The sequence below is a fragment of the Serinus canaria genome, chromosome 2 (genome assembly GCF_022539315.1).
Source record: "Serinus canaria isolate serCan28SL12 chromosome 2, serCan2020, whole genome shotgun sequence".
NCBI lineage: Eukaryota > Metazoa > Chordata > Aves > Passeriformes > Fringillidae > Serinus > Serinus canaria.
In genome coordinates this window covers 5,363,687-5,387,751 of record NC_066315.1, presented here as the reverse complement: position 1 = coordinate 5,387,751, position 24,065 = coordinate 5,363,687, and the positions used below count along the sequence as shown (strand labels likewise).

At 35.5% G+C, this 24,065-nt stretch overlaps 1 protein-coding gene across 1 annotated transcript in view; it reads right to left on the bottom strand.

The window, feature by feature from the left end:
* LOC103813057 (sodium channel protein type 5 subunit alpha-like) overlaps window positions 1–24,065 on the bottom strand; it is a 32,539-nt gene that overhangs the window by 4,463 nt on the left and 4,011 nt on the right. The window contains exons 5-22 of the mRNA XM_030239074.2: window positions 22,359–22,450; window positions 21,293–21,533; window positions 19,907–20,051; window positions 18,511–18,705; window positions 17,243–17,434; window positions 13,576–13,678; window positions 12,967–13,196; window positions 12,692–12,844; window positions 12,028–12,381; window positions 10,829–11,281; window positions 8,941–9,055; window positions 8,091–8,245; window positions 5,206–5,386; window positions 3,758–3,786; window positions 3,493–3,579; window positions 3,090–3,344; window positions 2,123–2,176; window positions 1,088–1,229 (exon numbers count right to left, since the gene is read on the bottom strand). Of these exons, the coding sequence (XP_030094934.1) occupies window positions 1,088–1,229; window positions 2,123–2,176; window positions 3,090–3,344; window positions 3,493–3,579; window positions 3,758–3,786; window positions 5,206–5,386; window positions 8,091–8,245; window positions 8,941–9,055; window positions 10,829–11,281; window positions 12,028–12,381; window positions 12,692–12,844; window positions 12,967–13,196; window positions 13,576–13,678; window positions 17,243–17,434; window positions 18,511–18,705; window positions 19,907–20,051; window positions 21,293–21,533; window positions 22,359–22,450 (3,176 nt within the window). The remainder of the gene's footprint in view (window positions 1–1,087; window positions 1,230–2,122; window positions 2,177–3,089; window positions 3,345–3,492; window positions 3,580–3,757; window positions 3,787–5,205; window positions 5,387–8,090; window positions 8,246–8,940; window positions 9,056–10,828; window positions 11,282–12,027; window positions 12,382–12,691; window positions 12,845–12,966; window positions 13,197–13,575; window positions 13,679–17,242; window positions 17,435–18,510; window positions 18,706–19,906; window positions 20,052–21,292; window positions 21,534–22,358; window positions 22,451–24,065) is intronic.

Genomic DNA, 24,065 nt, shown 5'->3' with positions numbered 1-24,065 from the left:
GTCCAAATTCAGAGAACAGAAGAATTTCTTGTGGGTTTTATTTCCATCTGTCTCTACCAAAGGCAGTAATGCTTTGACACTTGGTTTATAAGTCAGGCTATTTAAACAATAAATTATTCCAGTACAAATTCTGCCTTCCAATAGGAACCTTGAAATAGTAAACCTCCTGTTGGGATCTGCTTTTCTGGTATTTTTTCAATGAGCAAGATGCTTATTTGTTGAAAGATTTCCAGGTGGAATAATTGACACAATTTCCCTTGATATTCTGGATACTTAAAACTCTTAAGTGACTCAATTGAGAAACAAGCTTGGCACAAGGAAGGTGAAATATTCCAGGCAGAGATGATTATTGCTTTTCTTTGCTGCATTTTCCATTCTAAGATTTTGCCTTCCAGCTCTTACTGAATCACAAGAACAGGGAATATAACAACTAGGAGGACAAAAGTGGAGGCAGTCATTGCTTCATGGGCTTTAAGCTGCCTTTAAATTTCTACACAGCCTCCTCCTAGGGACATGACATGGATCCTAATGCAGAACTTTTTAAAACCTCACTAAATTAATCTGTCAGTTTATTTTGTAGATGAATGAATTTTTAAAGTGTAGCTAGTTTTAGAAGAAGTTCTGATTGATTGGACCTTTTCAAGGTTCTTTACCAGGAAAGCAGAGGTTATTCGTTCCATGACTGCTTCTTCCATGACTGATTTCCCTGCTCACATTTGTGAGGTGTTCACTCTCAGCAAAAAGGGTTTTTCTGTTCCCCAAAGCAAATCCTCAAAGCAGAAGAAAAGAATTCCCCTCTCCTGCAGCAGAGTCTAGGTAACATTTTTGACATCTAATTTCTAAAGCTACTCACTCCTTCCTCCTCGTCCTCTACTCAGAACAAATCCAGGACTTGGCAGGAAAATAGAATTCACAGGTAAAACCCTTGAGGAAGAGGGGATTCCTGTTTTCAAAACTTGGTTTGAAATGTTATTATTTTAAATTTATCTAGTCAAACATTTATTTCAAATCATTAGACCTCTAGATGTCAAGCAAGCATTCACTTAAATTAGGATTACAGGAGACCATGGGTTAGACCATGTAGTACTTATCTTTTTCCTTTGCTGGTTAAAATTGCTGATAACCACCCCAATGAAAAGGTTCAGCATGAAGAAAGATCCAAAAATAATGAAAACCACAAAGAATGAATACATGCGTAAGCGTGCTTCAAACTGTGGCTGTTGATCAATCTGTTAAAAAAAAATAAATCAGAAAAATAATATTGGTAAAAATGAGATAACCTCAGCTTTAGCATTTCCAATTTATTATAGCAGATTTTTTTATTGTCATGAAGGATAAATTATTTCTGCACATTTATATCTTTATCTAGAGGTACAAGTAGAACTGTCTTGCTCTATCTTGTTGCTGTTTGTAAAGATAATGAAAAACAAAGCCAAATCCTGCTCTAGCAATTTTTTTTAGTAATAAATGAACAGCTCCAATTAGAAGGGATCCTGTGAATGCCCTAATTAGAAAAACAGCTCAGATTAAACCTAATGGTGAATTCCCTCCTTTGGGATGCTATCCCAGGCAAGCAATTTAAACCAGCCATACAAAGAACAATATTATTATTTAGCAGCTATTTAACTACAGTCAAAAGTACAGTGATGGAATGAGCAAGAAAAAATACAAAGTCAACTAAATATATAAAAGTTAAATTTCACTGTGCTAGAATAAGAGTGAGAAATGGGACATACAAATGGGGAAGAAATAGTGAGGGTGTCAAACATAGGGAAGAAAACCTCAACTGATAAAGCTGCAGGCTGTTTCAGTTCTACTGCACATGTTTAGAAAGGAAGAGAATTTCCTTCAGAGGCACAGCCATATTCTGTTTCCAAATCAGATTTGTACAAAATTGTACATTATCTTGCCCTCTTTTTGTGTGGTGTCACTCTACAGTTTCTTCTATCTAAGTTTCAGCTATTTGGTACTCCAAGGGTTATTGTTCCACTGTGTAGCTGGATAAACTCATCCACTTGCTTTTTTGACCTGATGTTGCAAACATAGCTGAAAAACTGACTGTATGGATAGAAAAGGGAAAAAGGAAAGGGAAAAGAACTAAAATTTCATTTCAGTGACACACCTCACGTGAATCCACTGCTGCATACATAATATCCATCCAGCCTTTAAAAGTTGCCTGAAAGAAAATGCATTGTTTGTTACAAGTAAGAAAAAAAAATAGCTATTGCTAATATAAATGTGTTAATAGTTGTGGAAAAAATAAGAAGTAAGCTGTAAAAAATACGCATCAATTCTAAGATATGTTTGGAAGTATGATTTACTGGAATTTATTATAGAGAAAAAAATATCCTGAAAAAAAACCAAAAGAAAAGTCATGGTTCATGTGTCAAATGCTTTAATGCTAACTCTTGTTAAACTGAAATTTTTGTAAAAAGTCTCAACTTAACTAGCAAATATAACTTCAAAAGGAAAAAAGCAAAACATCAGATGGTTCCATCCTGCAATAATGGTTTCTAACAAAATAGCAGATGGTTCCATCCTGCAATTTTTATCAATCATAGAACATTTTGGAGGATCCAGAGCAAAGAACTTAATCTAGAAAAGATACAGGGATAATGGAAACCTTTTAACAATGCCTTTCTCTCCTTTGTTGGGTATTAGGGAGCTCAGTGAATTAACACCCCAACACTTCGGGATTTTAACAACAAAAGTAGACACAGAATTTAAAATAAATTGGTCCATCAGTTTTCTTTCTTATCCACTCTGAATTAGAGAAAACAAGAATAACTTTAAATACAGTAACAGGCAGACTATTTCAGGCTTACTTTGTTAATCAAAATTAAAACAGAAGTGAAATTTAAAACAAAATTGAAAAACTGTGAAAGAGTTCTTGATTTTAACAAAAGGCTGCATGTGACCAAGTGTTCTTTAGGAGGAGGTGAGCAGCTCATAGATGAGGAAAATATTAATGGGAGCTAAAAAATCCCCAGTTTCAGCGAGTTAAACAGAACCATAGTGATGTGCCTTGGTTGGCTGCTTAAACCATCCCTTGAAAAAAACAAAAACTAACATATTTTTATAGAACTTACCACTTGGAGAAGAGCCAAGTAACCCATGCCAACATTGTCAAAATTTACAACATTATTTGTCCATGTCCCATTGAAGGAAAGACAATCGTTTCTGCCAAGAATGTGATCAGTGCTTTCTTGTTTGTGTGTGCATTTCCAAAATCTGCTTCCAAGCCATTTGACTCCTAGAACATTAAAGAGGAGCCAAAAGACAATGCAGACGAGCAGAACGTTGAAGATGGAGGGGATGGCTCCAAAGAGTGCATTCACAACAACCTGAATGAAATAAAGGAAAATAATTCATTAATCCAATTCAAGAGATCACTTTGCCCAGAAAGATTTTTACTTCTTCAATATCTATTGAAAACTCTAATCCATATAAAAACCCAGACCCACTCCCCCCCCCCCCCCCCCATATCTTTACCTTTATCCCTTCAAATCTTGACAAAGCTCGTAGAGGCCGCAGTGCTCTGAAAGTCCTGAGAGATTTCAGGCTGGTCCCAGAGGAACACGGTGAGGAATCTTCAGAAACAGAATTTCGTCCCCAGGAAACAAAGGACAGCTGTGTTCATTGAATTGGAACTGGCATCATTAAATGGCATACAAAATTTTATTTTATCTATATTAGTAGACAGTCCTAAGATGAAAGTTACAGTATATTTCACCACTAAGTCAAATGAAGAAAATACACATTTAAAGTTAATATAAATATATATAACAATATAATTAATATAATATAACATGATATAATATATTAGTCTATTCTATTCTATTCTATATATATATATATATAATTTTACCTCATTCTTTTCTAACACTTGAAAAAAAAGGAATTATTCTAATTTGATTTTTTTAATACAGTTCATATAATTTTGTTTAATACTAGTATAACAATCAAATTAGTAGCTATGATACTTCCATACACTACGAGACCAGAAAGGTTTATTCAGATAAAATACTCCCATTTTTTACATAGATATTCTCAAAAGTGTATACAGGATTTATTATCATAACTGAGGATGGGGATGTGGAAACAATCTTTTTTTTTTTTTTAAATGTATCTAGTTCATTTTAGATATTTCTAAGAGAGAAATGAAGACATTAAAAATAAATTCAACAGTTAGGTTTTTTCACTGTTCATGATTTGTCTCTTCCTTCTTATTTGAATTTGCTGCCTCAGTGTTCAGCCATTGGATATTTCCATGCTTATGCTCTGTTTTGGACTGCTATTTACATTAGAAAACTGTAACTGTAACTTACAAATAGTCATAATATTAGATTTTTCTGTTGAAATTCCCTCGTACTTCATAACTTTTAATGCTGACTATCCTGAGCCTATCAGAAGCTACTCTGATGTCACAAGTCAGCTGTTTAGACATCCTTATTTTAAAATATTTAACTTCAGAATAGAGCCAGTGTGATGTTGACAAGAAATGTTAAATATTATAATATTATAATATTATATTAAATGTTAAATATTATAATCTTGCTGCATTTTTATACAGCAAGATTATAATATTTAACATTTTCTACATTTTCATTCAGAGCAAATGTATATGTATTAAACACTGTACTTATCTCACTCTTGGTGATTCCAGCATTTCTCTTTAGGGCTGTCCAAAGCAAAAGATACTTCCCTATCTTTAATTCCCTGGTAAATTATTTTTCCAACCATGCTTTTCTACTGTCTTTGCCATTTAAATTTCTTCTCCTTTAAGGAAGGAACTCTTTCTTTTTTTCTCTTTCTAAATGCCAAAATCAAGTATTTGGTTTGGGTTGGAAGGAACCTTTAAGATCATCTAGTCCAGAACTGTCAGTAGCTTCACATTTTCTACTGTATTAATCAATTTATTTAATTATATTTCTGATTCCCTAATTAAACTCTCTCTAAAACTGAAAAAGTTTTTAGAACCAGCATGGTCCTCAATGATGGTGATACCTAATAAAATTTTCTTCAGCAACTTCTTGCTTATTGCTGACAATTTCCCTTTAAAGTTCTAAACCCTCATTTCGATTGAAGTATTTTTAGCTTTTGAAAACTGTCTTTAAGACTTGTATTAATTCTTAATCACAATTCACAGGTAGTTCTCTATATAGAAAATATAAAAAATTAAAATGTATGACAAGCTGAGCATAGTACTTACACACACAATGATGAAGTCAAGCAAACACCAAGAATTTGTGAAATAACTGTGCAGACCAAAAGCTACCCACTTCAGAAGCATCTCCGTAAAAAAGGTGTAGGTAAATATGATATCAGCATAATCTAGAATGATTTTCACTTTTTCCCTCTTCTGCAGATAAACATCTTCAAATGCCTGGAATTTCAGAATTCAGTTTTAAAACAGGTCAATAGTTTTATGGAAGATTATTTTTGAATTGCACAAGAATAAATAGTTTGGCTTATTATAACCATTTTGTATTAAATTGTGGACAACCACCACTTATTTTTATACTTAAAAGTAAAAAGGTAAATTTTAAAATAAGTACAATCTCATTTTCACACTGATTGAAAAATTTCATACTTTCAAGTTTTTATGTTCAACACATACAAAAAATGTCTAACAAGGGTCAGTTGTGGCTAAAAACATTTGACTTCCCAAGGTAGTTGATAATTTTGAAGGGGTTGATCTAAAATTCTTCACAAAAAATCCTGAATTGAATAATTAACCAGGGTCTATCAGACTCTGACCTTCCACATGAGTCACATTGAGTCATCCTGCAGAGTTGTAATACAGACATGGAAAAACACCTCATCTGGAACTGCTCAATCCTGAAGTTGCACTTGTTTTCACCTAAACCTTGACCTTGAGGTTATAGGAAAACTTTTCACTGATTGCTGTCATTCACATCAATGTTTGCTCATGTTTAAAGTATTTGCTGCCTTGCTAATTTATTTTTGATTTTTTTATGTTTCCAATCTATTTGCAATTGCTTTTAACACCTTGTACTATTTCCTCACCAAGCCTTTGGCAATGTCTGTAATTTTCCTTTCATCCACATCACCCCTGCTTTTCTGAGCGTTCTCCCACGATCACTATCTCATTTAATTTCACTACAAGCCATGGACATGTCGTGGTCTGGTGCTCATTCATACTCATTCAGAAAATTTCATATCAGTAAACTTTAAAAACAAGCAAAAAATTGACACGTCCCTTTCTGAAAGCGGACAAGTGTATCTTAGAAATGGGAAAGTTCTCAAGACTGCAATTCATCTTTGATGACAAGAAATTGTTATTGTTTTGTTATTTTGCACCCGGGTACCCACTAACTTTTTGTTCAACGGGACATTAAAAATAACTCAGTTTCTTTCCTTACTTCAGTTTCGTTTCCCATGAACACAGAGGAGCCCTCACTGGAATTCCAGGTGTCTTAGGTTAGAAGATGTGGCTGGGGTGTGCATTCTATCACCATCTGTCAGAACCAGGTGGGGCAGTTCTCTGCTGTTCATGGGGCAGTTTTTCTTTATCTCTCCCACAGCCCATCCTCCCTCCAGGAGATCTCTGCTGTCCATGGCCACTGAGTGTCCCTGCAGGGCTCATCAAATCCCACCATCCCATGGGGAGATGCTCCACCCAGGGGAGGAGCCAAGCATTCCTACCTGGATCCAATCTGCCCTGGGAACAGCCCAGCAGCCTTTGCCCCCTGCATTCCCAGAGGAGCAGCTTTCTGCTGCCCTGCATTCCCAGAGGGAGAGCAGGCCCATCTCCAGCAGCCCTGGAGCTGCAGAGGAAAACTCCCCCCTTGTGCAGGATCCCTGCTCCAGCAGAGCCACAGCTGGCACTGCAGGAGGGCTGAGCCCCCCTGGGATGGGACTGTGCCACCACCCTGAGCCCCCTGGGATGGGACTGTGCCACCACCCTGAGCCCCCCTGGGATGGGACTGTGCCACCACCCTGAGCCCCCCTGGGATGGGACTGTGCCACCACCCTGAGCCCCCTGGGATGGGACTGTGCCACCACCCTGAGCCATCCTGGGATGGGACTGTGCCACCACCCTGAGCCCCCTGGGATGGGACTGTGCCACCACCCTGAGCCATCCTGGGATGGGACTGTGCCACCACCCTGAGCCCCCCTGGGATGGGACTGTGCCACCACCCTGACACACAGGGGGCATATTCTGACTCTGACAGTGGTGTTTTCTATTACTGCATTTCTATTTTAATTTTCCTAGTAAAGAACTCTTGTTCCTATTCCCATATCTTTGTCTGAGAGCTCCTTAATTTCAAAATTATAATAATTCAGAGGGAGGGGTTTTACATTTTATATTTCAAGGGAGGCTCCTGCCTTCCATACTAAACATCTGTCTGTTCAAACCAAGACACCAGGGAGTTCCCCTGGAGGTTTTGTCAGGAGAATTTTAAAGCAGACAGTTTAAATCTACAGTTCAGGGAACATTACCTGAATGTAATGTACACAGAACTGACTTTAATTGGAAATTCTGACATCTGCCACATAGATCACCTTCAGACTATTTGGTTATGTTCCTTCTGCATTATATAATATTTTATTTAACAAGTTACTCTCAGTAGACAGTGAATATACTTTCAAATAAAATAATTCTTCCCTTATTCTTCAGTAGAAATGGATATGATCAGAGTAACAATGAAACATTACCTCACCTACCAATTTACATCTACCTTCACTTTTGGCTTCTGATCATAATGTTTGGGTGATTTTCAATCTACATTTTTTCTGAGTAGTTAGTCTGCTTTACAAATTTAGAAGTGCTATTATTTTTTTCAAGCTATCCCAGATAATATCAGACTCTGGTTTAGCTTTGTAATTAACACAAAAGTGTGAAGAACTATGTTCAATGAAGAACTATGATTCCATATATTTGATTCCATCTATTTAAATATCTTATCCAAGTGGAGGAAAGCATTATAACTTCTAAAGGTTATATTTATTACACTCTTGTCTCTCCCTGGGGAAAGGAATGTCAGAGTAGGAGAAATCAATTCAATACCATTCTTTTACTGACAACAATTAATTCCAAAGTGGAGAAATTAAATTAAATTTACCAATGCTGCACTGCTCAATACAATCATAAAAACCATAAAATATTCAAATCCACTATGGTTCACGATTCTGTAGCAGGTTTTTCTAAAGTTCCACCAAGTTCTGCCTGGAAACTTGGTGGTATCCACTACACAACATGGGAAACACTCAACACAACCTATAAAGAGAGAGAACAGCATATTGGTTCAATGGAAAATGTTGAGATATGGATTTAAAAAGTATAAAACATTTAAAAAAGGACTTTAACATATTATAGGAAGAATGCTCTTTTATCTATGAGGTGATGCTGTTATTGAAATGATCTGAAGCTAAAGAAAAGTAAAAATTTTTATGCCGAAATAATCTCTTTTAATAAAGCAACAAATACATGGAATTACAGACTTTTATAACTTATAAAAGATAACTATAACTTATAAAAGATGGAATAACCTCTTTTTGTGTCTTTCTGCAGAAAGGTTTGTGGGCACAAAAGAAGCCTTTACTTCTATCTAAAAATGTGCTTATTTTCTGCATTTTTCCCTTTCTATTTTGAAAAGAGATATTACCTTACTAGCAGGTCAGTAAATTATTATTTTTACTAATTATTTCACTTGATTGCACTGCAGAGACATTGCATCTGGACTCTATTCTCTGCCCTGTGGCAGAAACACTCTTCATTAATCTGTAAAGGCAGCAGGATTGAACTAACAGAATCTAAGGAGAGGTTCAGGTGATCAAAGGCAGATATCCACACTGGGATGAACAGACAAACAGTTCCTGCTAATCTGGATATGCTCCAAATGGATATTTTTGAACACTGCTTCATTTGGCATTAGTGCAATACCAACAAATTAAAAAATAAAGGGTTCCTACTCTCTACAAAGCAGTCCTTAGGCAGCTGGGAGTTTTTAGTCTGGGAAAACATCTCCAGAAGAACCACTGGATCCACAGTGCTGGCTTCAGAAAAGCTACGAACAGAATGATATTTCTGCAAAGGAGAAGAATTTAAGAGTTAAGGAATTTAGGAATTTAAGAAAAGAATTTATTTGCTTTTCATTAATAAAGTTAACAAACCAAAAATAAATGAAAATTACCATCTCCTCTCACTACCCAAAAGAAATTTGCAGTGTATAAATTATCTTTCTGTTGCTGAACTGCCAAAGTAAATTATAAATAATAGGACAGAAATAGCCAATCCCTACTTTTTGTTTCCATCACTTTATTTTAACAAGTTTCTTGGTTTCTTTTACTTAGCTACAGTAGACTTGAAAGAAGGGAAATGTTTAGAAAATATTATATTATGCTACAGTTTTAGAGAAAACTCTGTTTTCTTCAGGCCAATATATTTTTAGAGATACAAATCATGTCTCAAAAGGCTTGAAGAGGAGAAGGCCCAACATATTAATACAAAATGATAAAATTTATAATTACCTCTTTTTGATCATTCTTTGGGTGTGTTACTGAGAAAGCATTTGCAGTTTCAGAAGTCCCAGAGCTCTGATTGAAGGTGTTTGAATTCCGCCACTGTTCTCTGTGTCTTAATTTGTCTCCCTGCATGAAATGATGCAAATCAGTTGATTTTCCTTTTATAATTTTCCTGACAGTCATTCTTGAAAGGCAAAGTTGTTTCACAGAATGCAAAACATTCATGAACTTTAGACTCATATAATCAAAGAATGATTTAGGTGTTTGGTTTGGAAGGGGCCTTAAAGATCATGTGGGTTCAACCCCTCTGCCATGACAAGAGAATCTTTCACTAGCAAGCTTTTCTTTAAATAATTTTAAATAATTAAATAGCTTTCCTAAAATGCTTGTGAAAGATTTATGCTTTCAGTTATAGGCAGAAGATCTAAGTGATCAGAATCAGTCCTCAATCCTTCTGACACTACAAATTCCAAGAAATACCAGATTCCACTGCAGCAGGGAATGAATTTCTGACATCAAATGTTTAGGGGCAAGACATTTGAAACAGCCACAGATGATTCTAAGGTGATCAGTGAGTTTTGCTTCTTTGAGAATTTGTCCAAAGAGACTTCACTGATAATGCTTCCTAATATGGCCAAATCCACTAAAAAAAAGATCTCTCCAACCCTTACAATTCTTTGATTCTGTGAAAAGAGTTCCTAAATCTTCTGTTCCATATTTGACAATCCTGTGTGGATGTGACAGACACCTGAAATGTCTCCAATATTCCTAAATGCCTCTGCACAGCTGTCATGGAAGTAAAAATGTCTCACTCACATGCAGAAAGACTTGAGCTTTATCCTGCCCAACACAACAAAATCAAGAGATATAAAGGGGAGTCAAAAGTACCATGGAGGTGAGCAGGTAATTAAAAAAACCCCAAACAATACTAAGAATTTGTTTTTAAGTATAGCTTTTGTTTACATTCCCTTTGGATTCCATGCAATTGAGAAGCAACATATAATCAACCCAAGAGGCCTGCCTTCAAAAAAATCCAGGTGTAAGGCAAAGGAGACAAAAAGAAAGAATGTCTTGATCAAACTTGGTTTATCAGTTGACAGAAATAAATGGACACAAAAGAGTCAGAAGCAGAATTTTGGCTGTCATTGAGGAGAATGATGAAAAAGTGAATATTCAACATATCACTGAATAACAAAGAATATTTGGTAGCCCTTGTACTAGAAGAAGAAAGTAAAACAGCAGAAGTGACAGAAAGGGTAATATTTACTGTTGTGTCTTTGAGACTGTATTTACAGATGCAAGTCACAATAATTTTTCAAATATCAGTATTCCTTACCTGTTTCCTGTATTCTACAGCTGTGTGCAAAATGTGCCCACCATCACCCTCCTTGGGGTAAGCCTCTGCTGTTGTAATGGGAACACAGGTACTGGGGCTGGTCAAAATTTCTTCATATTTCCTTGCTTTAGAGGAACTCTCTTCCACATGGCCACACTCTATATCAAAGGAGCCGTTGTCTATGTATTTTCTGACATCTGTCATGGCATAATTAGTAACCTCTATGCCCTTCCCAGAAACTTCTGCCAAAGTCTTCTTTTTGTCTGCTTTTCTGAGGCTTCCCCTCATTCTTTTGCAGCAGTGATCCCAAATTCTGTCTTTCACAGCCTTCAGGCTCTTGTGAATCTGTGCAATGGCAATCTGGTATTTAGTCCCTTCTCCAGGCTCCTCTTGTCCCTCTGGACCATCAATGTTGAATGAACTCAGCAGCAAAGCAATGAACAGGTTGAGCACCTTAAAATACAGTAAGTTGGAGACAATTGCTAACAGAAGAGACATGTCAGACTTGCTTTCATTAACCATTAATAAATAATGAAATTATTTACTATTACTCTAAAATATTGTAATAACATGATATGGCTCCTTCTGGAAGGACTGGCATCAGAAAAAAGGAGGGAAGTGAGAGTTTGGGTATATCAAATATATCTTCACATGCTTAGATGTCCATAGTATATGAGGAGGCAGTTGTAGAAAAAAAGCATGCAAAGATGAATTTTAATTACATCACCATCAAAAAGGATCTGGTATAGACCAACAGACCAAGCAGATGAAAAAGATTTTGTCTACCAGTAAATATACATTAAATCTAGTAAAACCCCAAAAATCTGGGTTCTGTAAACTTTTGATAACATAGGGGCGATGTGTTAAGCATTAAAAGCACTCAATGAACTCAGACCTCATCAAAAGAACTCAGTCTGGTGATTTGATCCCATCAACACAAAGATGAAGACGTCTGACACCAAATTATGATGCACTTCTATACTCTGGCTAGAAGGAATAATTTTATTTTGCTTCTATGTCTTGTGTGAGAACGAGAAAGAAAGGGGAAAAGGGAAAAATGGAGACAGAACAAAACCATATGTCAAGTGATACTCAGAAAAGAGAATAAAGTGAATACTTTTCAAACAGTAAAGTTTTCCTCCAAAGAAAAAAGTAACTGGATGCATTCAGTAGGGACTGAAAACTGACTTGAAACTCACCACCAGGTTTCCTAGTACCAGGACAAGCAAGAAAATGGTGAGACATTTCCTTTTTCCAGCCACTTCCATGCATTCCCACATAGTTTCAATCCATTCTCCACATAATATTCGGAATATAATGAGGATTGAATGACTAAAATCTATCATATGCCAGCGTAATTTGCCACTGGAGCTGATGCTACAGGCATTTCCACTATAATCACTGCTCAAAATCTGCATTCCTACTACAGCAAAAATAAATATAGTGATTGCCAAAACCAGAGTGAGGTTACTCAGGGCACCAAATGAGTGTAGAATTATTTTCATGAGAGTGTTTAAGGCTGGCCAAGACTTTGCCAATTTGAAGATCCTGAGCTGTAAATAAAACACAGGGGAAAAAGAAGTTAAAACAGCCCAGACAGCACAGCACACAAGAAAGCCAGACCCCACATTTACCATGATGTCTTTACTGCAGTAGTAACACTATTTTTTCCCCAAATAAAGCCTTTTAATTGTTTTGATGCAATGAAAATCACTCCAATTAAAAAGCTCATATTGCCTTACTACTTACCAAAAAAGAAAACAGATTTAACAAATTCATCATTAAAATAATATGAGGATATTTCACTGTACAACACATGTACTTTAAAAAAAGTAATGATTTTTTATTTTAATAAATAATTACCAGCCTGAAAGGTGACAGATTTGTTCCAAAGCTTGCTAGGCCAATCAAAACAACCAAGCTATCAAAAACATTCCACTTTTCCTGGAAATAGTAGTAAGGATCTAGAGCAATGATTTTCAAGATCATTTCTACAGTAAAAATCAGGGTGAAGATCTGGAAAGACAAAAAACAAAATTCAGAAAATGTCACTGAACAAGTCTGTCTCCTTATGGGAGTGTCCCAGTATGAATACAGGGTTATAACTCAATTTTTAACCTAGCATAGACTTAACTTACCTGGTCACTGAGAGAAATCATTTTTTGGTATTCTTTATCCATGGTGGGGTACTCCATAGCGAGGAACAAGGTATTCAAGATAATGCAAACCATGATTAAGAGATCAACAAATGGATTCAAAATTACCAATTTCATCCTCTCTTTGACTGCTCTCCAGAATGGACAACAATTCCAAATTAGATAGTTTTGAGGAAAATTTTTCCAAAATGTAGGACAGTTCAGTTTTGACTCTATCAGACAAAGAGAGAAAGTGACATATGAATAATCCTTTGTAGAATATCACTAATATTATCTTCATGTAGAATGAAAAAAAAGACAATAATTAATTGAAAAGATTGAAAAGTCGATCTCACATGAGCAGAATGGCATCATTGAAAAAATTGTTTACCTCATTCTGCACAAACTAATCACAGACTAATAAAGGTCAGGCAAAATTTACCCTTGGTAATTGTGAGTTACAGGAGATATGAGAATATTTATTTTACTGAAATTTACATTTGGCAGCATAATTTCCCCTAGTGGCTTTGAAAATGATGGTGCTTGTGACAGTTTGATCTCTCAGGTCAAGTTACACCATCACCACAGGAAAAAGAGGAAAGAATGGCTTACTTGAATTATCTGTAAGAATTGTGGCTGCACTCATTAACCTCTGCCTTCGGACAGGGTCATTGATAGCATCCATTGAGACCTCATAGTCCAGCAGGATCTGCCTCTTTGGTTAGAAAGACAGCAGAAGGTAATAGAACAGGGGAACATTAGGATATAATAATTACAATACAAATATTACAATACTTGCAATACAAAAATTATATCCAGCATGAGATAAATATGCCTTTTCAAGTATACATTATGGCAAAGCTTTTACTGGCTGAAAGAACATAAAACAAACAAACAAACAAAAATATCAGGTGTTTGAAGACAAAGAACATGTCAGTACAATATTTCAAGAATTTTTTTCTTTCAGAAGATATTTAATTAGCAGTTATAATTCCATTGTAAAAGAATGATAGAAACATTAATGGGGGCAAGTGAAAAGACTCAATCTATCTTTCCAATGACTGATAAAAAGAGCAGACAAAAAGAACACTGACCATCAGTTTGAATAAACTATTTAAACCATCAGTTTGAATAAACTACTTATCATGAACTACTGATTATTATTAAATAATCATGTATTAATATGAAAAATAGTCACATAGTTAATACAAATTATTGGGGGGTTTAGCCCTATTTACCTGTCAAGATCTAACTTATATTGAACTGCCTAAAACCAGGAATGGGACTACTTTTGTTTTCATTAGAACTACCAGATGACAAGGAACCTGACAGCCTGGGAGTGGACAGACTGACCACATCACAATGCACTGTATTTTTGTATTCCCTCTCAGCACAACTGGATTTGCATAATTTTCTTTTTTGGGAAGGATAAATGAATAAAAATATATCATAATATTACCTCAAACTCTTATTATATGATATTTATCAACTTATTCTGTAAAACTGTTATTCAGGGAAAGAAACTGATATCCTTATCCTTAAAAGTTTAATAACAATTATTTCTTTTGGTCACTCTGATATTTTAATGAAAATCTAAGCAAAACTTAGCTGATAGAGCTGTCAGAGAACAAACCTATAAAATTAATTTCTTGTACCATGCTAAAATGTTCATTTTCCCCTCTGTTTTTTTTTTTTTTTTTCTGAATACAAAAGGCTCCAAAGACTCTTGTAATCATGGCCAGTGCAAGTCACCCTTCATTCTTTTCTCTAAGATTTGGTGTCTCAGAAACCAGAAACCCAGAATAATTTGTGTGCCAGCCTGACTAAAGTTCACAGTCTTCTTGTTGAAATTCACAGCTGTTAAGGAACCTCAGAGCTGTGTTTGTGGAAAGGACAAGGACATTCACCACACTGAACTGGTGACTGCTGCTCATTGATCTTTAGCTGAAGGAAATAACTGGGCATGAGAAGTCCTGTGACAAGTTGGGATTTAAAATAGGGATGTGCCCTAGAGAAATAATGTTTATAAACTCATTCTGTCCTTCCAAAACACTTCTACCCAACGTGCTTTTTTCTTTGACTTAGCACCTTAAGCCTCTTTTTGTGATGAAAGTAGAGAGGATATTGTTTGAGGAGTCCTCAAACAGCAGAGCTTGTACTACCAGCAGTTGTCATAACATGGAATAAACTTCCATTTTGTTGCAGATTATTGTTATTTGACTAAAGGTAAAAGTCAGCATTGGATAAGCTCACAGTTCTTGGATCATGCCTTAAGTTTTCCTAGAGATCTTCAGAACTTTGTCATTCCCTGGACACCGAGAGAGGAAGGGACCTTGGAAAGGTCTAAAGATGTTATTTCTGAGATATAAAAATCCAGATTACATTTGGCATCCATCTGTGCAGACTTTGTAGCCTTGCAGAAGTAAGGCCTAGCAAATAATCCAAATTTATCTCCTGTCTCACATCTCCTGCAGTACAGTCACAGACTGGGAAAAATAAAGTTAAATAGGAATAAACACCCATAAAAAATGATTTTTACACTTACAGAAGATATGACATCTATTATGAAAAGACATTTTTCAGAATAGGTACAATAAAACATTACCATGGGCTGTGACACAGCATTTCCTTTAAGTGCAGCAGAACCAAACTAGGTCACAAAATTGAATTATATTCTTAACACAGCAGGGAAAACATTATTGACACTACAAGAAGAAAATGCTTTACTAAAGGAGATGACAGGTGGCTGCCAAGTGGGTGATTTGGATTCCTTCAGCTCAAATATAGAATTTATTATAGCTGGGATTATGGAATTTAGAAGAAATTCTGACCATGATGACTGTCAGAAAGAGAATTCAATCAATTTTAGCTAGGATTATATGTCTGAGAAAGACTCCCCTTCAAGGATACTTTTCGAACAGATGAAAGTTGGAACATTGTTTCTCTTAGCTTTGCTATGGGAAAATTTTCATTTTCAGTGAGATGGGAGGAGCAATTCTGATGTTCCCTCAGAAGCCAAAGAGAATCTGTCATGGGATGAAACCAGTATAAGGGCATGAGAAGTTTTCTTTTTAGATATTGTTGAAAACAATTAAGTAATATGGATAATTGCCTGAAAATTATTTTGAAAGATTCGGCTCAAGATTAAAATATCTTAATATAGGTATGAAAATGAAGGTGTTGACAAAGAGCCAGAGAAAGAATCAAGTTGGGATGGTCTTCTAAAAGATACAGTATATTGTCAGTGGCAAAGGAACTGTGGAAAAAATCTCCAAATTTAAGCAAAGACAGAATAATGAGTCTTAATAGAAGTTTCTTAATGGACTTAAAATTGAGTGGTGAGGAGAGGAGCCAGGAATCACTGCTGTAAATAAGATATGAAACAATATGTGTGGGATTCAGCCTAATGTTTTAGATATCCATGCTTAATTTATCCATCTGTGAAATGCATTTAAAATCCCAGTATTTAGGACACATATGTTTCTAATAAGTTTGATTCACATAAATAAATGTTTCTGAAGCCATTTGAGATGGTCTACTGAGACATTTGGTAGTTGAGACATCCACAGTAGCAGACATGGCACATAACATCTGTGCCCTTCCACAGAGGATGTGAAAGCCAAGTAAGACACTAGAAAGCTCTAATGTCACTAAGTATCAATTTGTGACCTGAAAAATTAAATCTCCACTTGACTCTGGGAGTTTAGAATCTAAAATACACGTAGAAACCTTAAAAAACCCAAAAATTCAAACCCTGGATACAATCTAGTTGCCTAAATGTAGGAATTTAGCAACATTTGAGGTGCTGTAAGGTTTATGAGATACCCACAAAGTGCTGGAAGATGTGTCACAGATATTAAAGATATCTAGAACATCCATCATATGCAAGAGCATCTACACTGGCACCAGATGCTTAAAGTCAACAAGTGAATCACACCTCTAAGATCAGAAATCTTCATAGTGAACTAAACCCTATCCTAAATACTTAGATCAGAGAATTAGCTGTCTGTAGAAAAGAATAATAATTTTTAAAATAAAATTGAAAAAAATAGTTAATTCTTTAGGGAAACTCCTAAATTTAAGAATTTTATGCATTTATTTCTGCAGCACAAACAGAGATGTTGACAGATCTTGCCACAGCTCTCAGAGCACAGGTCACAGACACTTCCAACTTTCCTTTCAGGTGCAGGTAATGCTGGCTCCCTCTGCTCCCAAAATCTGTCTTCAATTGTCATATCACATGCAAATCTAATGAATGTATTTTGTTTCAAACACTTACAAGCTTCTTGTGGCAGCGATCAGGCTGTGAACGAAATATTTGCTCCTCATTTTCCTGGTCATCTGGAATTAAGTTTTGCCTTGAAGTAGGTGTTTGTTTATTACTCTCTTTTCCTTCTGAATTTTTCAAGTCAGCAACTGACATTTCAGATGCAGCATGCAAGGCCTTACTGCTTTCTTCCACAGCCAACATCTGGAAGAGGAAAAGCAAAACATCTGTCTGTTAATTCAAGGCAAATACCAATGCATGGACTAGGATCATATACAGGTAATTATTATGAGATCTGAATTATTTGCATTGACAATTCCTAGGTTTCAAATGTTAAACTGCCATCAAAAGACAGGAGTACAAAATGCTATTCACAATTCTGAAAGACAAATCAGGGTTACCTGTGAGCTACTCTAATTAAGTCTGCCCTTGTCACTTTAAATATTGTATTTTGTATCTGATTTACAAAGTATGATGGCTTATCCTTTCACTTTCCTTTTCTTGATATGAAAAGGACCTTGAGTCCTAGACAGCAAAAGACTAAAGGCTCAAACTAAATCCCAAAATGTTAAATTTTCCTAAATCCTAATCCTGCTGAAAGAAAAATAGAAACAAGCAAAAAGAAAAACAGAAGGAAGAAAAGCCTAAGCAAAGCCTGGCAAGGTGGAATGTCAAGCACAGAAACATTACAAACCTGTCAACAACTGTAGAGGAGGAACTTGGTAAAATGGTGATGCCTAACACTTTAATGATGAAATTTGATAGTTCCTAGAGCATATTTGTTTGTCTTCTTACAAGTCTGACATTACTGACTGCTAGCAGAAGATCAGGGATATCTTTTATTTAAGGTAGAAGATAAAATGTATCCACTCATGCTTCCTTCCTGCAGTAATATCAGGAAGGGATACTCAGAGAAAGGAATTATTGGGCACAGCAATAACGGTACTGTACAAGAACAGGGCAAACTATGGAGTGCAGCATTCATGCAATATCATAAAAATTACTTTCTTGCCAGAAAGCCATTCCTGTACAATGTCAGGTCTGCAAATACTAAAACTCAGTATGTTTTAACTTGGATTGATGATGGGTTTTTGTATCAGGAACATTTATGTATTTAAACATATATATACATGCATATATGCATTTGTAAAGACATAAAGAGAAATGCAGTGTCAGAAAGTATTTTAAGAAGCCCATGTTTAATTCAAAACATTATTTCCTTATTTCACAAACAGAAGAAAACAAAAGGAACTACAGATCATATATGATCATTTACAAACCTGTTCCTTCTCTATAATTTGTCTGGCATCCTGAAGCATTTTTTCCTTTGCCTCTGTTTCAGCACGAGTTGCTCTGTTTTCCTCTTCATACGCCATAGTTACCACAGCCAAGATCAGATTGAAGAGATAAAATGAGCAGAAGAAGATGACTGCCATAAAAAAAAAGATGCAGGACACTCCAGAGGTACGGATGGTCTGTGAGGAAAAGGTAAAGGTGGTAATAAATTCCAAACAAACTCATATTTACTAAGCAATTTCAAAATAACTTTAAACAATTTATTTTTCTATGCAATACAAAAGGTTAATGTACTGCAGTGTTTTCAATGGAAAACATTAGGATCTGCTGCTGGTCTAAGTTATACATAAAAATGTCATGTACTGCAGAAAAGAATTAACAAATTAAAATGAAATCTAATCTCTTCCAGCAAATCAGGAAAATGATCATCAGAGTTTTAGCTATGAGAAGTAAAATTCATCTGCAAAGACATAAACAGGTGACTGTGGAAGAAATTAATGAAACTCAGTAATAAAGATGAAAGTTAGGATTATCTATACAATCATGAAAGATGTTTTAATTACAGAATCAGAGGCAACATTTAGACTGATTATCTTATATTATTTTTTAATGGTAGCAGAGGAGATGGTTCAAAATTAAGCTCTGAGACATTAAAAACTAAAAGTAACATGATCTTCTAATGGCAAAAGATGTTGCATCCATTTTAAAAAGTCACAGTTAATAAAGACTGATGGAAAAAAGAGTTAAAATGGTGCAATATGAAAGGTACAGAATAAGGCAGAGAATATTGTTCCTGTCAGGCAAAGGCACTGTATAGATGTAAGGGATCCAGGAAGTTCTCTACCGGTATTTTTACATATTTTTTTCAAAAAAACACAGAATTGAGAAGTTACATTCAACTCTTGGAATCAAAACATAAATTCCCCAATTTTTTTAGTACCATGTTGTCAAAAATGAAAGTGTGTGTGTGTTGAGCCAAAGGATTTGATGAGGAGTCAGCACTTAAAAGGAAGACAAACAGAGAATGTGACAAATCCTCACATTCCCTGCAGTAGCAGGGAGCTCCCTGGCTGGATCTGCTCCATATCTCAGTCCTTGAGTGGTTATATACAAATATTTAAGTCTTATTTAGCTCTTAACCACTGACCTGAGCATGTTCTCCAACAAAACTATGAGCATTGACAGCAGGGTTGCTCCCACCCAACATCCCTTGCAGAAGGTGCTAGAGCTCCGTCACTTGACTCTACTTCCTTAATACTTACATTCATTTTAAAAGAAAATTGGTGCCAGAAATGTTAAAACCAATACAGACTTTTCAAGTGGACATAAAGCTCTGAATTGCACATCCAAAGTCATTCCAGCAAGTAAAAAAGCACCCACTTGTCTGTAGAGGCGCTCCCAGAAGTCCTGGGTCATCAGGCGGAACACAGAGAGGAAAGCCCAGCCAAAGTGGTCAAAACTTGTATAACCAAAATCAGGATTCTTCCCAAGCTTCTCACAGGTGTAGTTTTCTGGACAATTACTTCTAACCAGAAAAGAAATGTTAAACAACATTTATGTGGAGATTCAATTGAATCTGAAAGCATCCAATACACAGCAACAAATAAAGCTTTGTTCAGTTTGTCTGAAAAGAGGTTTCATTACTCCCCAAAATATTCCTGCCAGAAGGGCTGATTCATATCTGACCATCCCAGAAAACCATTTGTCTAGTAAAGAAACCTTAGTTTGGGACTAGACAAAAACTCTCACTGATGTGGGAATTGTCCAAACAAATACAGAGTGGGGAAAAATAGAAATACCTTTACTTTTAAATAATTCCCCAAGATGAGAAGAGGAGAATTTATTAATATCTAAAAAGTCTTTAGTGATCTGTTCCCCTTCTCATTTATATCATTCTACTTTATCATTATAGTCCCAGTAATTGGCAACAAAATACATATAAAATTGGCTGCATTCTTGTACTTCATTCCTTTTCTGGTGTGAAATATGTGGTTTTTAATTTAATAACACATCCATTGATCCATTTCTTCCTCCTGAAAAATCATCACCATTTCTTTGGACCAAAAATAAAACCATAGTTCATCTGGAGGAAAAAATGAAGAAAGTACTAAAACTGCTTTGTTCACTTACTTGAGACCTTCCTTGTACTCACACAGCAATATTTCAGAAGAGTCTTTCAATCTGAAGCATTGCTCTAATAAAAAAAAAAAAAAAAAACAATCACAGAATCATAAAATTAGAAGTTTTCAGTTTCTACAGCTTTCTGACAGTAAACCAAACACTACTACACTTTATAAATACTCTGATGGATCAAACCTCTGTGAAAGATGTTTCCCAACAGAGGGCATACAGGACTGACAGCAGATCTGTCTCTCTGGCAATTTAAAATAAATAGTAACAATTTGCTGCACAACTAAGAATGTAAGATTTTATTTGATCTTTGGTAAAAATAGAGAAGTAGACAAAATCCATTAATTACAGAGTAAGAGATGGAAAAAATCATTCTCTGTGCAGTAACCCTAAAATTAATATCCCTGTGCAATGCACAGATAAAGAAGAAAATGCTTATACAAAACTCAGTCTCTTCTTTCCCACAGACTGCTGATCTTTCTCCAAATCCAATATTCCCTAATCTCATATTCAGATGTCCTAGAGACTTAATACTACTACCTGTGCAAATGGAAGGACAAACCTTCTTGGCAGAAATACATTCAATTATATATTAACATGTCTGTGAAAAATCAATACATACATAGGAAGATACACAGATTATGTAAAGGGAGAAAAGAAGAATATTTACCTTCATCATTTGGTACATATATCTTGGGATCCTTACAGAATGTGTCATTGAACCGATCTTTATCGAGGACACATTTGGATTTTAAATTGCCCATAAAGAGCTGAAGGCCTATTAGTGCAAATATACTCAAGCAAAATACAGTCAGGATCAGCACATCCAAGAGCTTCTTAACAGACTCAACAAGTGAATTTACAATGACTTTCAGACCTAGGAAAATAAGATGCAATAACATAGAAAGTGAGAAAAGGAATATAATGATGTTCCTATATGACAAGTCATGACAGCTGCAGGTTTGTTAAAGACAAAGTATTGATGTTGGCTTTTGCACTAAAATTAAACACCTTCAGTGCTTCATTAATGCTATAATTTCATCAAAAATCAAAATATATTTGCAATTACATGTAAATTATAAACTTCATATATATCCTGACCATGAGATATATTGTAATTTATAGATTTTCAGGCCAATTTTTGCAGTTGGACTCTGGAATCATTCTTTGGTACCCTAATTAAGGACACAACTTACAAAATATTGAATATCTGGATCACATGTGCAACATACTGTTGAAAGTATTACACACAATCCAGACAGTGGCTGTGGTCAGTAAGGAAACAAATAAAAGTCTGTCAGATTGTGAAATGAGCATTCTGGGAAATAAACCAGACAAGGTTTAGCTAATGAGGTAGAACATGAAACCATGGTGGTTCAGATTTATTATGTTAAGAAAACATATTACATATAGTGGGCTGCTCCAGGAAGACAAATTAAAGAGACAAAGGCACTGGGCTAAATAAAAATGTACATCAGTGATGGAACAAAAAAATGCAGAATATAAATTTGCCTTTGTCATAACCATTTGAAGGAAAGATGGTTTATAAAATCATGTTAGGGTGCTGCTGAGGGTGCAAAACTGTCACACCTTGGGGTCACAAAAAAGTGACCAGAGAACTGGAAGGCAAGAATAGGAGTGAAATTAGAATTTATATGCTGGTGAAGCAGAGAGAAAATCAGTAAGATGTGTTGTTCCTTACCTGGTATTACTGAAATAGCTTTCAAAGTCCTCAGTACTCTGAAAGTTCGAAGAACTGAAACATTGCCAACACTATGAAATGCAGTAATGTACCTGTAAAATTAACCCACACTCAACTGAATGACAAAGATGGAGCATTTCAAGCATTTCCTTATGGAGCAGGCAGTAATGAATTCACTGCAGAAAATATATCCTAAGATACATGCCTAAAATTAGGAATCTAAGTCCATTTCTAGGCATGGATTAAAGTAAAGGGGCTTTGGAGCAGTGCCTGTGAAAAGAAATACAGTAAGCTCCTACTTAGGAGGATTTGGATGCTTTAACTTTGGAAGAGTTTAATCCTTCAAAATGTCAAATAAATATAAAACTGCCAATGTCATAACCAAACTCTTACACTGGGACTTCTCTCATGAAAGTACATGTTGCTGCAATCACAAAACAAAATACACGCTTCAGGAGAAGGAAGTTGACATCAGTAGATTTATAATTTGTTTATTCTGTACCACATGAGTCTTTCTAACCTTAAACAGTCAGTGAGAACTTGAGTATTGCAACTTGTTTCAATTTTAACATTTAAACAATTAGAAAATTTCATCAAATCAGTATTTTAAAGCATTACATAGTCTGTACAGACTTTAACAGGTTACCCCAAATTTTCTAAGACTTCTTTCATGTCAGAAAGGACATGAATTCTGACTCATCTCATGACAAGCCCATAACTGGTAACAGAATTCCTTAAGAAATAAAGTCTCAATAGCAAAGTCCAAGAAACAATGGTTGAAAAGGCAACCTCCCCCTCAAAGCATGACTTTGTCAGCAGCAGAGCAGAGCACATTGGCTTTGCCTAGTCCATAAAATTGAATAATTATCAAATACCCTAAGCAATAATTACACTTGAGTTAGCAGTTGAGCACATTTCTAAATAGTTTTCTTTGCTGTCCTAAAAGACATGGAAAAAAACAGGTGGAGGTACTATATTGTAAAGTTGAACACTAATTAATTAGGGGTGCAGGTAGGGAAAAAGGACCATAAATTAAATTTTTCATGCAACTCTTGGACTGTCTTGTGATAGCTGTAACCATCAGTAACTATCTAGTGATAGATGCTGATGATCAGCAATATGCAAGCTCCTTAGCAGTTCTTACCCATAAGAGTATTGTTCATATACATATAGATGTGTGTGATGACACTATTGTACTTATAACCTATAATTTACAAATGAGGAAAAACCTACCTGTAGTGTTACAAACTACTCCCTTCTTTTTTATTCTGCCACCTGACAACTTCATTTGGTGCCTTTAGCTCTCATTGTAGGAAGAAAAATACTAATTATCCTCTTTTTGTCTCTGTGCTGTACACTTCAACCAGGTTCCTGCTCTGCAATTGTCTTTTCATGTGAGTTTTTCTCTATGTTGTTTTTTGGTATGTGGAATTGCAGATATACATATTCACTGCAGCTTTTTTAATTCTGACATCTTTTGACATGTGAGGAGCAAAACTACACAAAGTCCTGAATTAAAATACAGGCTACACAGAGAAATAGTGTGTGTTCTGCTTTTTTAATTCTTACCCCTGATGATTTTCTGCCTCCTTCTCTGACCATGACTGCCTGCTGGAGTGGTGCTTTTACAAGCTGTCTGTTTGAAACTCCAGCATCATCTTCCCAACAAGTGGAGGTTATTCCAGAGCCCATGAATTTGTATGTAAA